Source organism: Gobius niger, assembly GCF_951799975.1.
Source record: "Gobius niger genome assembly, chromosome: 10".
Taxonomy (NCBI): domain Eukaryota; kingdom Metazoa; phylum Chordata; class Actinopteri; order Gobiiformes; family Gobiidae; genus Gobius; species Gobius niger.
The window spans coordinates 16,473,002-16,490,449 of record NC_136861.1 but is presented as its reverse complement, the minus strand read 5'-3'; the positions used below and the strand labels follow the sequence as shown (position 1 = coordinate 16,490,449).

General features: G+C 41.5%; 2 protein-coding genes across 3 annotated transcripts in view; both read left to right on the top strand.

Moving 5' to 3' along the window:
- Window positions 1–319: 319 nt before the first annotated feature.
- slc35b1 (solute carrier family 35 member B1) lies at window positions 320–11,784 on the top strand. The gene is made up of 9 exons (XM_079564568.1): window positions 320–580; window positions 2,768–2,862; window positions 2,938–3,068; window positions 3,161–3,191; window positions 6,440–6,600; window positions 7,293–7,419; window positions 9,172–9,278; window positions 10,682–10,835; window positions 11,326–11,784. Exons 1-9 carry the CDS (start codon window positions 453–455, stop codon window positions 11,370–11,372), a joined length of 981 nt encoding a protein of 326 aa, XP_079420694.1. The 5' UTR covers window positions 320–452; the 3' UTR covers window positions 11,373–11,784.
- A 1,988-nt stretch (window positions 11,785–13,772) lies between these two features.
- ndufa4a (NDUFA4 mitochondrial complex associated a) overlaps window positions 13,773–17,448 on the top strand; it is a 318,693-nt gene continuing 315,017 nt past the window's right edge. Inside the window, exons 1-4 of one of the 2 annotated variants that reach the window (XM_079564647.1) lie at window positions 13,773–13,904; window positions 14,561–14,649; window positions 14,731–14,791; window positions 15,074–15,159. In XM_079564647.1, the coding sequence (XP_079420773.1) occupies window positions 13,863–13,904; window positions 14,561–14,649; window positions 14,731–14,791; window positions 15,074–15,130 (249 nt within the window). In that variant the 5' untranslated portion in view covers window positions 13,773–13,862 and the 3' untranslated portion in view covers window positions 15,131–15,159. Of the gene's footprint in view, window positions 13,905–14,560; window positions 14,650–14,730; window positions 14,792–15,073; window positions 15,337–17,448 lie in introns of those variants that run through there. The other variant, XM_079564646.1, reaches the window with a different exon arrangement.

The following is a 17,448-nucleotide window of genomic DNA, read 5'->3' as shown; positions in this document are numbered from 1 at the left end:
ATCAAAACTATCTGGCTTTTGCACCCAAAGCTAAAGGGACCTATAGCTAGTGTCTTGTTGTGACGACATGTCTTTATTTATTTTAATTATCAGCTAAATTTAGACTGAATGAAAACACACTCTGCAGAGCTTTCAACAGCAGCAGCGAGGATGCAGAGTTAGAAGAGAGTTACGCGTATTTATCCAACTATATGTCACCCGGGACGAGCGCATAAATTAAGACAGACCTCCTTTTTTAAATTGGACCTTTTAGAGTTAAACAAAATGGGGAAATAACTGCAGGGTTTTTCCTATCGAAGGAGGAAATCTAAAGAAGAAGGGGGAAAAAAGGACTACATTGAAATACGAGCGCCACTTCCGGGCTCGTCAGCGCAGCGGTGATAGTGGAGCGGGACATCGGAGCCCGGACAGCGGGGAGCAGTGGGTCGGTGTCCGTGGTGGTGGAAGACAGCATGGCAGCGGGCAAAGGAGCAGCAGGGAAACACTCCTCTATGTGGGACAATATGAGGATACGATTCATCATCTGTTTTCTGGGGGTGTTCGTCTGTTACTTTTACTACGGGATCCTGCAGGAGACAATGTAAGTGTGCGTGACGTGCCGCTGTCATGACATGTATGTATGGAGCAGTTCTTTGTATACTGAAAACTTTAGCAAAAGGACATGTACTTCATTCTTTTTAGTAAATCAGTATTCATGGGAAGGGGTCAGCTGCTTGTTGTATATTCACAATGTCAAGGCTGAGTGCCGGATATTGCATTTCAGGGATTGACCCATCTGGTATGCTGCTGCTGCCAGTTCCTTGCAGCATAACTACTTGAATGTAGTATGAATGGGGTGAACCAGATGTCTACGCCTGTCACGATAACAAATTTAAAGTTCGATATATTGAGGCAGGAAAGTATCGCGATAAACGATAATATTGACTCTAACGATAGTAGATACTGTCAACTCTCAGGCATAAAAATGACAGTAAAACTTTGTTATTAAAGTTCATAATCATATCTTAAAATACCACACATGCTGCAATAAACGTGATAATGTAACTCAATTTGCTTCAGTTTTCAGTTTTACACAGAAAAAATTGGGGGAAATACTAATATATGTATCTACGATAAATATCGAGCCCAAAAATACATCGGTTAACTGTTACTTATTGAACGATAAGTCGATGTCATTAGCATGACAGACCGACAGATGACTGCTTTTTGTTATAGAAAGTTATGAGTGTTTTTATGTTTTTGTAACAGATCTTCCACACATTATAGGTTGGCCTGTCATGATAGCAGAATTTGAGGTTCGATATATTGAGCCTTGAAAAAAACGCGATAAACAATATTATTGAAGAAACAAACTCTAAAGCTTAAAAATCACGGTACTTAAAATATTCCACAATGAACATGAAATACAATTAAATACAACCTACTTAGGATAAGAAATAGAGTATTACATTAGAAAAATGTACATATGATAAATGTTGAGCCCTAAAATATGTTGTTTTTCTGTCATTTATTGAACGATAATGGATATACTTACTGGATGTAACATGCATAAGTGGACCTCTTGACAAAACCTATTACAGGCCTATTATACCATTGTCTTGAAGTTAATATTCTATCCATGCCAACATACCACTCCCTTGAAGACATTGACCTTGAATCATGTCACATACAATTATGTTCCAGCTCCAGATTCACTTCACAGTTTTATTGAATTCCTTCATTGTGTGTTCACCAGAAAAGCCAAAATAATCCTAAAGTATTTCATTTACATTGCCCCGTTTAAAGGCGCTATACCTGACTTTTTCTAGTAATGGAACAAAATGTGTTTGGCCCTCCCATACTGTAAACTCATGTGTTTGCCCCCCCCATTCTGTAAACTCAAACATTTGTGGGTAAAAACTACATCAAATGCATTTGTATCATTTTCATGAACTTACAGGCAAGTTTTCTATACAGTGAAAGTGATGCTGAAAAGTGACCCTGGCCTGCAAGTTGTGAAATGTGCCTATAAACCCGTCTCTTTAATCCCTGTAAAAGAAAGTATTCGGGATACTGCAAATATGTTATGAAAGTTTGGAATGAGTTTGGAACAGAACTAACATTTTAATTCAGTGGCTTCCTCTTTCAGTGTTTGTAATAAAAAACTCAGACATATGGCTTTTTAATGTATCAAAATCCAAATGACACGCGTCGCACATGTATGAGGAGAACGACAGGTCCTTCTTCCAAAGTACGGAGGCAAAATTGTTAAAAAACACTTTAACTTCCCCATCATATCCATATTATTGTAGCGTGAGAGTGACAAAGACAGGCAGAGGCTGGGTAAAATGGGCAGATCTCTTTATTGAAGTTAAAAACACTGCGCGCTGCCACTTCACCCGCTTACATTATTACCACAAAAGTACTAACCAGGTTTTCTGGTAGTTTAGTCTTCATACAGGGTTAGGATTATCAACATTCATTTCAAAATGAATTACATTTTGGGTGTCTCCTGTTTGCAGAATTTCAATAATTGCCATGTTATTACCGTCATATTACAGCGCTGGGTAAAATGCTACCAAATTATGCCTTTGTTGCTGTATTCATGACAAGAGGTCAAAACTGGACTGGAACCTGTCATTAGCCAGGTGGATGGAAAAAGATTTTCATTGTCTTTCTACTTCTGAGTAATTGTAGCAGAATGATCTCATGTTATATGGAATTCAAGGAAAGATATACTAGAATAGAAGGTTATCATAAAGTCACAGCTTGTTTTTTGCATTTTCAGCACAAGAGGAGACTACGGCAATGGAGAAAAATTCAGATTTGCCCAAACTTTAGTTTTCATCCAATGTATTATGAATGCTATTTTTGCAAGAATATGTAAGTCTCCCAACCTATGTAATTATCATGATTGGTCAACAATCACTGTATTTGATCCTCTTCTTCTTTTAACAGTGATACACTTTTTCGAGGGGCCAAAGCCAGATCTCACACAAAACTGGATCTATGCATTGTGTTCTCTGTCCTATGTTGGGGCGATGGTGTCCAGTAACTCCGCCCTAGTGTTTGTCAATTACCCCACACAGGTGAGTGTCCATGAGCAGTGTTTTCCGTCGTCTACACTTTTCAGATGAGATTTTTTTAGATCAACAAAAACAGTGCATTTCATTTCTTGTAGGTGCTGGGGAAATCATGTAAACCTATACCAGGTAAATGCTTTAAATTATTTGTTCATTCATCTTATTTGTGTCTTACTGCTTTTCATGGTAGTGACACAATCTTCCGACAGTGAGACCTGGGAGGGAGTGATTGGGAGGAACGGCCTCCCCGATCTGAACCCGAGTGGTGTTCTGTTATTGGACTTCTGTGCTAGTCACGGTTTGTCCATAACGAACACCATGTTCGAGCACAAGGGTGTCCATAAGTGCACGTGGCACCAGGACACCCTAGGCAGGAGGTCGATGATCGACTTTGTAGTTGTGTCATCTGACCTCCGGCCGCGTGTCTCGGACACTCGGGTGAAGAGAGGGGCGGAGCTGTCAACCGATCACCACCTGGTGGTGAGCTGGATCCGCTGGCAGGGGAGGAAGCCGGTCAGACCTGGCAGGCCCAAGCGTGTTGTGAGGGTCTGCTGGGAACGACTGGCGGATCCCTCTGTCAGTGGGGTCTTCAACTCCCACCTCCGGAAGAGCTTCACCCAGATGTCGGGGGAGGCGGGGGACATGGAGTCCGAGTGGACTCTGTTCTCCTCCTCCATTGTTGATGCGGCTGCTCGTAGTTGTGGCCGTAAGGTCTCTGGTGCCTGTCGCGGCGGCAATCCCCGAACCCGGTGGTGGCGCCCGGAAGTAAGGGATGCCGTCAAGCTGAAGAAGGAGTCCTACCTGGCCTTGTTGTCTTGTGGGACTCCTGAGGCAGCTGAGAGGTACCGGCAGGCCAAGCGTGCTGCAGCTCGTGCGGTCGCAGAGGCAAAAACTCGTGTCTGGGAGGAGTTCGGGGAGGCCATGGAGGAAGACTATCGGTCGGCCTCGAAGAAATTCTGGCAAACCATCCGGCGCCTCAGGAGGGGGAAGCAGTGCTTCACCAACACTGTGTACAGTGCGGTTGGGGGGCTGCTGACCTCGACTGGGGATGTCGTCGGACGGTGGAAGGAGTACTTCGAGGACCTCCTCAACCCCGCCGTCACGTCTTCCGATGAGGAAGCAGAGGCTGGGGACTTGGAGGTGGGCTCGCCCATCACCGGGGCTGAAGTCACCGAGGTGGTGAGAAAGCTCCTCGGTGGCAAGGCTCCGGGGGTGGATGAGATTCGCCCTGAGTACCTTAAGTCTCTGGATGTTGTAGGACTGTCTTGGCTGACACGTCTCTGCAACATCGCGTGGCGGTCGGGGACAGTGCCCCTGGATTGGCAGACCGGGGTGGTGGTCCCTCTCTTTAAGAAGGGGGATCGGAGGGTGTGTTCCAATTACAGAGGAATCACCCTCCTTAGCCTCCCCGGTAAGGTCTACTCCAGGGTGCTGGAGAGGAGGATCCGGCCGATAGTTGAACCTCTGATTCAGGAGGAACAATGCGGTTTTCGTCCTGGTCGTGGCACACTGGACCAGCTCTATACCCTCCGTCGGGTGCTCGAGGGTTCGTGGGAGTTCGCCCAACCAGTCCACATGTGTTTTGTGGACTTGGAGAAAGCGTTCGACCGCGTCCCTCGTGGTGCCCTGTGGGGGGTGCTCCGGGAGTATGGGGTCCGGGGCCCTCTGCTAAGGGCTGTCCGTTCCCTGTATGACCGCAGCAGGAGCTTGGTTCGCATTGCCGGCAGTAAGTCAGACCTGTTCCCGGTGCGTGTTGGTCTCCGCCAGGGCTGCCCTTTGTCACCGGTTCTGTTCATTACTTTTATGGACAGAATTTCTCGGCGCAGCCAGGGGCCGGAGGGTGTCCGGTTTGGGAGCCTCAGAGTCTCATCTCTGCTGTTTGCAGATGATGTTGTTCTGTTGGCTTCAACAAACCAGGACCTTCAGCACGCACTGGGGCGGTTTGCAGCCGAGTGTGTAGCGGCCGGGATGAGGATCAGCACCTCCAAATCCGAGGCCATGGTTCTCCACCGGAAAAAGGTGGTTTCCCCTCTCCAGGTCGGTGGGGAGTCCTTACCTCAAGTGGAGGAGTTCAAGTATCTCGGGGTCTTGTTCACGAGTGAGGGACGGATGGAGCGTGAGATCGACAGACGGATCGGTGCAGCGTCAGCAGTGATGCGGTCGCTGTATCGGTCTGTCGTGGTGAAGAGGGAGCTGAGTCGGAGGGCAAAGCTCTCGATTTACCGATCGATCTACGTTCCCACCCTCACCTATGGTCATGAGATTTGGGTAATGACCGAAAGGACAAGATCGCGAATACAAGCGGCCGAAATGAGTTTCCTTCGCAGGGTGGCTGGGCACACCCTTCGAGATCGGGTGAGGAGCTCAGCTACCCGGGAGGAGCTCGGAGTAGAGTCGCTGCTCCTCCACGTCGAAAGGAGCCAGCTGAGGTGGCTCGGGCATCTGTTTCGGATGCCTCCTGGTCGCCTCCCGCGGGAGGTGTTCCAGGCATGTCCTAGTGGGACAAGGCCTCGTGGAAGACCCAGGACACGGTGGTGGGACTATGTCTCCGAGCTGGCCTGGTGTCGCCTCGGGGTCCCCCCAGAACAGCTGGAGGAAGTGTGTGTGGATCGGGAAGTTTGGGCATCTCTGCTGAGACTGCTGCCCCCGCGACCCGGCCCCGGATAAAGCGGAAGAAAATGGATGGATGGATGGATGGACACAATCTTCCAAAATGTAATAAAAAAAAAATTCTAAAAGCATCCTAGATTCATATCCTAACCACCTTCGTTCTGAACTAACTTATATCAAAATTTACCGAACACAAAGCAATCGTTTCAAAGACTGCATATTTCCAAATCTTATATTTAAAGAGTGACTTGTCAATATTTGCAGTGATCTGTGCCTATAGTAGTGTGTGTGCAAAAGCCGGTCTTTCTAGTGTGATCAAGGACGGCACAGACTTTGCTTTTTCACAGCGCGTATGTGGGGACATATGGGACATGTTGCAGCCCGTCATGTTTGAACAGGCAGGCTATCTTTGCCACTCAGCTTCTGTAGATAGACACGCTGTCACCATCCATATGTTACTCTCTCAGGGTAGCTCATATGTGTGTGAAGACGATCCAAAATCCAAAAGGGGGTCACTGCTGTTTCACTAATTTCTTGTTTACTCGCACAAAATTGCAAACACCTATATCAAGTAAAATGTTTTGTGACCAAATACTGTATTATGAAAGTCTCTGGATTTAGTGGTGAGTTCCATTCATAAGTTCTATTAGCCTTGCGGTTCGGGTTTACTCTTTATCAGCGGTAAAACATTTTTTTAACAAGAACATACAAGGCAAAGTCATATTTTTCTTCATCAGTGATCTGAACGGTACTTTGTCTGGTTGCAGTTATGATCCTTGGTGTGACGATACTGCGAAAGAAGTATCCCCTCGCTAAGTACCTGTGTGTGCTGCTGATTGTGACTGGTGTGGCGCTGTTTCTCTACAAACCCAACAAGGCCTCCGCTGTGGCAGACGACCATGTCTTTGGGTTTGGGGAAATCCTCTTGGTATGTGCTTTCAATAACCCTTAACATATTAAAGGAACAGGCCACCGTTTTTCCACACTCAGATATGTTCTTACCTGAGCTTAGACAAGTTGATACGTACCTGTCTGGTCTTTGTGCGTGCCCGTTGAAGAGTGTGGTCGCTTCCAACTTCACCCACGTTTGAAGCTATAGGAACACATTCGGAGAGGCCAAATGCTAACAACATCTTTGGTCGTTTTGCGTGACTGAGCGTACGCATAAAGACCAGACAGGTACGTATCAACTCGTCTAAGCTCAGGTAAGAACATATCTCAGTATGGAAAAAAGAGTGGCCTGTTCCTTTAACATGTTACCATGTCACAATGTTGGTCTCTCATACAAAATATGATCCCTTACCATCCAAAGCTTTTAAATCATCAGGTGCTTGAATGTGTTTTTATTTTTTTCTGCTTCTTTGGAGTGCAATATAATTAGCAGCAGCCAAAATGTCAGATGTTTATAACCAAAATGTTGAATGATTACAATAATGCCAGGATCAATATTTGTGATTATTTCTTTTAGATTAGGAAAATTGAAAAACGTAATGTAACATAACAGAAACACTGGCTCCTGCCCCCAACAATGAATGTGATAATGCAATCCCATGCAACCTGTCCATCCCTCACTGCTCCTCTGGCATTGGCCTAATGGTCCTGTGTTGTTTGTGCCCCCAGCTGGTCTCTCTCACGCTGGACGGCCTGACTGGTGTGGCTCAGGATCACATGAAGGCTCGTTTCCAGACCACGGCCAACTACATGATGCTGAATATAAATCTGTGGTCCACTCTGGTGCTTGGACTCGGTAGGTCTACTGCTGCCAAATGGATAAAATAAATAAAAACATTAAAGTGCAGCGCCAGGAACAACTGGGGATTTCCTCCAACAACATTAGTGTTTATTAAAGCTGCAGCCAGAACTGCGGAAATAATGAGCTGCTTCACCTTGAGGTGGAGAGGCTCTGCCAAAGAATGAGTTTGACACCGCCTCAAATGGAGTAATGATCAGGTTTCAAGCTGCTTGACTAAAAAACAATCGCACCAGGAAACAAACAAACCTAAAATTAAAGATCATATGACTAGTTGGACATCACCATGTTCACATTCTCCACATAACTGACACACTGTTATGATCTGGGGTTGTTGCAGTTGGTCAAGGTTCGGCAACACTATGTCCCAGATTATTTCAGCATTTTCCAAGATTACAATATCAGGACTCACATTGCTAGATCTTAACCCCATTGAGAATCTTTGGGGTGTGCTGGAGAGGGCTTTGCTTGGTGATTACACTCTCCTATCTTCAGTATAAAATCTTGGTGAAAAATTATTGCACTTTTGACATTGCAGAACCTTATTGAAACAATGTCACAGCTGCACAGAAAGCAAAAGGCAGCCAAATGAAATATTGCAACCTTTTTCCTCCCGTGATTAAAAAAAAAAAAAAATTGTGGTCAGCACAGGAAGTGAGAAACAAAGAAGTCAAATAATATTCTACCAATCACTATATTCTAATAATAAATATAATAATGTATTATTATTATTATTTATTTCAACATAAAATGGAAGAAGGAAGGAAGAACTTTATTTGTATAGCACCTTTCACAGACATAGTCACTATTTTACATTTTTATTCAGCTTGCTAAAGTATATGAATAGTTAAATAGTAAAAATTAAAAAACAATTTGTAGATCCATGAGGACCTTTCGACCTAATCGGAACCATGTGACCCCATAGTGCAACAACAATTTGGGACATTTTGACTTTTCTACTCTGAACACAACTTTAAGTTCGTGTACTGTATTGCGTTGTTGTCTTGGCTAAACCCAACTTTTTCAAACAGTAACAAGCCATAAAAAGACATGGCAAATGAGAACTGTGACACTGCTGCTGACAACAAAATATAGTGCAGTCAAGAAATACAAAGCAACAGCATTCAAGGCCCCTTAAAGTCTCTCAGGAGGAAAAACTCATTAATTCAGTGGAGGCAAAGTGTTCAATGGTATCGTTAAAAAGATAAGGATAAAAAGTGCAGCGCTGTGAGGAGACTTCGATAATACACTAAAGACAAGGCACATAAAACAAATGCAATATAATGAGCCGTTTTCTGAGGTTGGGCACTAATGGGCGCCGAGATAAGGATCAAAAGGTCAAAGCCAATATAAGAACTAAGAGACTGTTAGCATTCATATAACAAGCTAATTGGCTGTGCCTCCTATCTTTTAGTAAATGTAATCTACTCCTGCAAGTTTCAACACCTTTAATTTACAAAGTTGTACCTCGGTAAAACTTTTTGCTCATGTTTTAGTTTGATGTCGACAGGTAGCTGAAATATACCTGTTTAGTGCTTGCCAGGTCTCTTTGATAATTTTGCAGTTACCAGAATTCTTATGCTTCCGATTTCCGTATAGGTGAAGCGTCATTCGGGTGTTTGGCCACATGGTGGTGCTAGTAGATCACAAAACGTCTCCAATTTCCAATTTCATAACTGAACATGAAGGAATGGAGAGGATGGAAAAACTGTTTTAACTGTATGTGTTTTATTTATTCTTTTCTTGTAGCTGTGCTGTGGACAGGTGAGGTGTGGGACTTTTTCAGCTTCACTGAGCGCCACCCGAGCATTATCTACAATATTCTTCTCTTTGGGCTGACAAGTGCATTGGGTCAGGTGAGCAAAAAAAAGAAAATTCACTGACAATGGCAATGAAACCTATTCTGATTCTGATTTAAGTATTTTCTGAGATAACACTGCATGAAGACAGAAGAGATTATTACAGACCAGGGCCAGGAGTTTTTTTATTTTTATTAATTCTGATCAATTTTTTACTGAGAAGCACAGACACTTTTTCAGTTTCCTTTTTCCTGCAAGACGTTGCTTCGGGATGAACACTCTGTAAAGCCAAAAGCAATATTACTGTCAAACTTGTTTATACATACAGTTAAATAAACCTTTTTAAAAAGATAATCCTCCAAAATATATCTAAATCTTATTGTTTTTAGAAGTGTTTGAAATGATCGCACAGGCCTCAGGTCTCCACTTAAAATAAGGTTGAAAGAAATGTAAGAAAATACAAAGAATTGCATCTGTAATATACCTCTTTGTACTATTATAATAATAATAATAATAATAATAATAATAATAATAATAATAATGCATTGGTTTTATATAGTGCTTTTCTGGACACTCAAAGTCGCTTTACATGGCATTATTCATTCACTCCATACTTGGTGGTGGTAAGCTACTATTGTAGCCACAGCTGCCCTGGGGAAGCAAGGCAACCAGTCTGCGGCATCGGCTCCTCCGACCACCACCAACCACTCACTCACCCACTCACTACATTTGCTAGGCTTCCTGGTGTCGGTCTCCCATCCAAGTACCGGCCAGGCCCTTCCTTGCTTAGCTTCCGAGGTCTGACGGGTAAAGGCTGTATGGCCACGAAATACAACGCCTTAACCTCTTAACTCCCGCCTTAACCAAACACATCTTCTCCAGTTCGACTTTATCCAAATCTAAAAAAATAAATAAAAAAAACAAGGATGAAAACGCAACAAAAACGAGATGTAAAGGAGGATGAAAACGCAGCAAAAAGGCAGCAAAAGAGCAACAAAAACTCAACAAATAAGAGACAAATCGGTGATAACAATAATCTACAAAACGGTTACAAAAATTGTGATTAAAAATGCAAATAAATAAATAAAGCTACAAAAAACAGCAAAACAGGCTATATAACAGTGAGGAAAAAGCACCAAAAATAAGACAAAAAAAGTGACGACAATGTAGCGACAACATGAGCTAAAATATTAGATCAGTTTTGTCAGCCTTAGCTTTCAAAGGTTGTTAACTCCACTTGAGAAGCTTTTAGATTTGGGTAAAGCCGTATTGGAGAAAATGTGCTTGGCTAAGGCGGGGGTGCAGAGGTTAATACAACTCCTACATAAACAATGCTTAAAAGCGATTGATTGATTAATTACAAAGGCCATTGCTGACTTGATTAAAAATTGTAATCAAGTCCCACCATTTTTACAGACATACATACTGTTCATATAAACTTGTACTTCTGCCTCTTCTAGACCTTCATCTTTATGACAGTGGTCTACTTTGGCCCTCTGACCTGCTCCATTGTAACCACCACAAGAAAGTTCTTCACCATCCTCGGCTCCGTCATCCTGTTTGGAAACGTCCTGAGCTCCATGCAGTGGGTCGGGACCATCCTCGTCTTCTTAGGTGAGGCATGAATAAAATTGAAAAACGATGCATCGGCAAATGTGGATAAATAAAATATTACACACACAAGCAACTGTCATACCACAATATGCAGTTATATAATATACATGAGAAATTATAAAAGCACACTTCATACATCAAGTTTGTCACATGTTTAACTTCTTGCATTTCGTTTGTCCTACTGTAAACGACTGTGGATTAGACGGCATGAGAAAATACAGCTGTTAACTTCTGTAAACTGTGACTGTTTCTGTTTGTGTTTGTTATAACAATTAGGTCTCTGTTTGGGGAATACTTATGCTTCCCACACAATCCATTTGCCACTGGTAAATAATGCAGTCTGAATATAGCTTGAGGGGATTCAGCAAAACACAGTGAAAAACGCCAGTTACTGACAATGTTTCTGAGCTGTGAGAAATCCATACGGAAACTTTTCTTACCTGCTAGAGCTTTCTTTTGTTACTTAAACCCATCTTTCATTTTTTTTCAGGTCTCGGCTTGGATGCTAAATTTGGCAAGGGTCCCAAGAAGCATTAAGCACTCCTATACCCCGTGAACAAACAACAAGACGACTGTATTTGGTCAGATTTGAGCTCAGCTGTGTAAAAATGTGGAAGCTCTCGATTTGAAAGCTACCTTTTTGTTCGGCTGCTGTTGGAAGGACATTTTTAACTTGGGATCATGTCTTAAAAACTTTGAGCCAGTAACACTAGATAGGACTATAGCCTACATTTCTCAAGGACTGACTGCATGACACAACAGAAGATACTGTAACTGATTAAACTTTTTTTTCTACTACCAGCTCACCTCAGTAAAGCTGATATTAAACCAAAATGGCCTAAAAAAAAAAAAAAATTTCCAGCATTTGAATTAATGAATGTGCTTTGAGGCCTACAGTTGTTATGAACTGTTTACAAATATTTCATGTGTATAACTGTCAGTCATTTACAACAATGTCATTTATAAAATATAGATGGAGACTGTATGTTGCTCATTGTGTCATTTTATTTACAAATTGCTTTAATATTAAAGAACCTATACCTGATTTATTTTTGTCACAAATATTGTTACATAATGCAAAGGGAACGAGTAAATTAAATGGTAGTACTAACTTCAACTAATTCCTAAAAACACATTTTTTAACATCTCAAATCTTAACAGGGATGACTTTCTACCTGCGTTTTAAGCGTCACTGTCACAGAAATGCATGAAAACTAGTCTGAATATATATATATATAATATACATAAATATTAGCCTGGCTAACACCAGACTAAAATCACAAGTGATATTTATGTTATTTGTGTATTATATTTATTTGTTGTGCAGTTCAAAATGATTCGAGCGCACACAGCAGCATGGCGTTAGCCAGGTTACATAAATATACAAATATACTGAAAAAAAAAAAGGTATTGGGCCATTGCTCGAACTTGAGATGAAAAGAGCATCATCAGGCACTCTGTCACAGTAGATTTTGCTGAATCATATTTTGACAAGAAGCATGAATATTACGGCTACTTTTCAAGCAAATAAGGCTATTTCTTGCAATCTTATGGGCAGTATCTTCTGGTCGTTACATGCATTTTTCTTCTTTCAGAAAATCTGGTCTTAACAAAACTCAACATGGGCCTACTGTGTGCCATTTATCTTATAAGGCGGTAAAACTGAGAAACTTTTCTTACATATTTGTGAAGTATCCCCGGTGTTGATTGGAGGGATTGCATGATGATTGCACAAAATGCACACCTCAAAACATGAATTTGTGTGTTAAGTCACAGCAGCATAGTGTAAATGAGAAAACAATACTCAAAATCTATATTTTATGTTAAGATACTTGAACAGACAAAAACAAGCTTGTAGCCTACCATCTGCATGTGGAAATAACTCGTGGAAACAGAATGTACAGGTAAAACTGGGAAAATTAGAATAATGTGAAAAAGTTCCTTTATATCTGTAGTACAACTTAAAATGTGAAACTAATATAAGATATAGACTCATGACATGCAAAGTGACATATGTCAAGCCTTTGTTTGTTTATCAGCTAATTCATCCAAAACACCTGCAAAGGGCCCCTGAGACTTTTAAAGGTCTCTCAGTCTGGTTCAGTAGAATTCACCATCATGGGGAAGACTGCTGACCTGACAGTTGTGCTGACAATCATAATTGACACCCTCCATAAGGAGGGAAAGCCTCAAAAGGTAAAAGCAAAAGAAGTTGGATGTTCTCAAAGTGCTGTATCAAAGCACATTAATAGAGAGTTAAGTGGAAGGGAAAAGTGTGGAAGAAAAAGGGGCACAAGCCACAGGGATGACCCATAGACTGTATATACTGTATAATGAGTGCAGACTGGAGAGGACTGTCAGGAAAAGGCCATTCAAAAATGTGGGGGGACCTTTACAAGGAAGTCAGTGCATCAAGAGCCTCCACACACAGGCGGATCCTGGACATGGGCTTCAAATGACATATTCCTCTGGTTGAAGCATCTGGTCTTCCGTAACACCCCATCATATATTAGTTTCACATTTTAAGTTGAATTACAGAAATGAACTTTTTCACCATATTCTATAATCGCTTGAATTTCTCGTTGTTCCTCCTAGTCAATTATGAGATCAATAAAGGCTTATTTTATCTTATCTTGTCTTATCAAACAGCTGTGCTCAGGTATTTGTTTTGAGCCAAATTTGGCCTTCAAATAGCTGCCTGCGTAAAATATTTTCACAGAACAACCAAAGCAGAATAAAAGCTGTGTATTATAGCCACAGAATGAATAAAAACCGTATAAAAGTACTTATGTAATTGGAATTGGGGCTATTAATTTAATTTAATGTTTCTTGTCATTTATTCCATTGATTATTTGCTGAGAAAAGCGTTCAGGCAGCATGGTTGGCATACTAAGTCGGCTTGTTGAGGTCTTTTTCTGCCTCCGCTCGTGGTTTCCTCCCATAAACAGTGACGCATTTGGCTCCGCTCTCGATAATCCGTTTAGTTCTGTACAAATTCCGATAAATCTCTCTTCGACACGAGTCAAAATGTTGGCTCTGGTCCGCAAACAACTGAAGAGCCATCCAGCTGTAAGTAAAACCCGATTACATAAACGAAATGTACAGAAACATATCTTAACCGACACTTTTCACGATTGGTAACATATTTGTAGCTAACTTAGCATAGCATCACTGTCACTAGTTAGCTGCGGGTGATGCTAGTTCCTACTTTGACCGCACTGACTTTGGTACATCTTGAGGCTCAAGTATTGTTTCTACGTATTGGAAATATCTCAAATTAAAACATATGTAATCTTATCGCCATGTGGGGCTGTAGCCTTGATAGTTGGGAGCTTGGAGTCAGTTGAGGACAGCAAATGTCATGTGTTTGAGGGGCTGCTGTTGCGACTAGTTAGCAAGTAGGTGGCTAACTAGCAATTGCGTAAAGAAATACGTAAAGAAAAAATACGTAAAATACGTAAAGAAAAAAAACAACAGTATTAGTTTGTTGCCGACATTATAATTTGACTGACAATTGTTCTATCCATCTTTAAACTCATTTTGGAGTAGCCTATCATACATGTATGACTGGAGTGAAAAATAAGTCCAGTAATATTTGCATTCATCTTTAACTCCCATCACGTAGAAAGTTATAGGTTTCACCAAATATTGAATAATGAAGCAGCCTGGGTGTCTCAAGTTTGGTGATGTTAATTTTTTTTATTGCGGTTCTTATGTTTCTTTAGCTCATCCCTCTGTTGTTCTTCATCGGAGGTGGCACTGCCATGTCCATGATTTACCTCGCTCGTCTGGGCCTGAGGAACCCTGAAGTCAGGTAATGCTCTAAACGCTATCATAATAATGTCATCTAACTTCCACTTAAGTTTAATTACTGACCTTTTCTCTCTCCGTATAGCTGGGATCGCAAGAACAACCCCGAGCCTTGGAATAAACTCAGCCCACAGTACCAGTACAAGGTATGGTTTTATTTGTGCTATTTTTAGGTTACAAATTACAATCATAGGCAGTCTTGAGATAATAGCCTTTGACGAATTAACTTTTGTGCCATGGATTAGGAGGTTGAGTGATCAAGCTGCCTAATCTTGTTAAAGCTGACTCAAAGAAACAAATCTGATAAAGTAATTAATTGGTGTAAGCTCCTGAAGCAATTGCGCAGAATATTAGCTGTTGACAAATTTAGGCCCTTAGATGCTTCAGCTTATAATGTTTTGACAAATATTTTTTTAAATCTTTTATAGCTTTTTGCTGTCAACATGGATTACAGTAAACTGGAGAAGAACGGCCCAGACTTCTAAATGGTATAACCTGGACCAAAACTGGACTTCTACAAACTTCTAACTCTGAATGGCAAATCCGCACAGATCCTAAGCCTCTTCTGAATCATCTATGAGCAAAACCGCACAAATATGGTTATTTAATATAAGGTCAAGCATTCTCATTGACGTGCTGTCTCTCATCTTTTATTTGGGAGTTTGTTAATAAAGTTAACGTTGTGACCTCACTTAAGTTGACCCATGTTCATTATTTTAATTTCAACTTCATTTTGAACGTTTTCTTTAACCCCTGCATGAACGTGTATCTGTTTACAGTTGCATCTGTTGCTTTTATTGTCGCTTACCTCATATCACCCATGCCCTGCTTTCACCCAGCTGCCTGTGGACTGTCTGCCACTATTCTAGTCTTGGCTCAAATCCAAAGCCTTTATCATGAAGTTGTTGCACCTGAACAATGAGCTCCCTCTAGTGGCAATGGATATCAATGGGCTAAATGTTTTTTAATGTGGTTTACTTGTACGTTTTACCACCTTGGGTAATTATGAAACGCCCCAATACAGAATCCACAACAGTCGATTCCCCAAAACTGATGGACACCCGGAAAACTGTTCTGTCCTCAGTGTTGTGGGTTGAATCCGGGCTCTGACAAAATTGATGAATATCTCTCCCTGCTTTTCACAACCTTTTATCCTGGGCCCAATTCCTTTAAAAACAAAAACACCCAATGCTCATACATAACCTCACATTTATTTATCCGTTGGGAGCTTCACTTATTACCATGATATGCCTATAATACAGTGTAATTGCCAGGTAAAGATGTCCAAGCGAATCTTAATTGATTTTTAAGCCTCAATTAATTTTTCTTTTCTTTAGGACAGAAGAAATAAAAAATATATATATTTACACTAATTTATCATTAAAGTCAAAAGTGAGCTTGCAACAGTCCTTTGTAGCATTGCTTCAATGCAACATTGCCATAAACACCCACAAAAGACCTAAAGAAATGCTAGACTTAAAAATGGCGTCCTCTAAAGGAACAGGCCACCGTTTTTCCATACATACGAGTTGATACGTACCTGTCTGGTCTGTGTGTGTGCCCGTGCAAGAGCTTGGTCGCTTCCAACTTAACCTTGTTTGGAGCTAAAAGAATACACTGGGAGAGGCCGAATGCTAACAACATCTTTGGTCGTTTTGCATGACTGAGGGCACACAGTTCTTCCATACTGTGATATGTTCTTACCTGAGTTTAGATGAGTTGATACATACCGGTCTGGTCTCGCTAACAACATCTTTGGTCGTTTTGCGTGACTGAGGGCACGCACAAAGACCAGACAGGTACGTATCAACTAGTCTAAGCTCAGGTAAGAACATATCTCAGTATGGAAAAACAGTGGCCTGTTCCTTTAAATACTAGAACAATTTACACCAAGTAGCCTATATTAAAACATTTTATCTGCCAAGTACTATACAGGGATTACCTCAGGACTAAACTAGGGTCTAAAAAAAATCAAAAACTGGACTGGGATTGGGCTAAACTGTCCCATCTGGGTGCAAACCAAAATACAGATTCTGAAGTATAAAATGAATTAGGTTCCCACCTGAAGACCCTGCGTTTCACAGCAACTGTCGTAGAAAATAACTCTTCAATTGGCAGCTTTAGTTCTGCCTCTTAAGACAAAAACAAAGGGAGTTTCTGCATATAGAATACAATTGCCCTCACACAGATGGGTTTGTAAATGTCAGCAGAGCGCGGTGTGCCTTGTGCTGCTCTGAGGAATGTGACGGGGATGAGCAGTCGATGCGCTGCTGCAAATGTCAAGGAGACCTGCGTATTTGAATAGAGGCGCGCACATCTTAAAACAACCCCTTTCCAGAAATGGAGAGTCTCAATTCTCCCTCCTGTCGAAATCAAAATTAACTACACTAGGCTGCCATAATGCATCATTTGAGGTCTGTGTTTTTGAATTGTTTCTGAAGGAGCCCCTCTTCACATGTCACCACTGTTTTTATGGCGACAAAATAACAGCTTCGGTTTGAACAATACCCATTTTACAAAGTGTCTGTTGGCACCGAGCTGCCTGTGTAGCCTGTAATTTTCTCCTTATTGAGAACAAATTGAAAGTAAGTGACCCACTGTGAGGAAGGACAGTTATATTTGCAGAGGAAACTGCCGTCACAAGAAACGGATATCATTGAAAACAACAAAATGTGTCCTGGACAAGTCTGCTGTTGGATGACTGTACAGACTTATGATGCATTTAAGGTAGCCTAGAATTGTTATGTGCTATTTTGTTGGTTAAACGCAGTGTTTTTCAACCTTTTTGAGCCAAGGCACATGT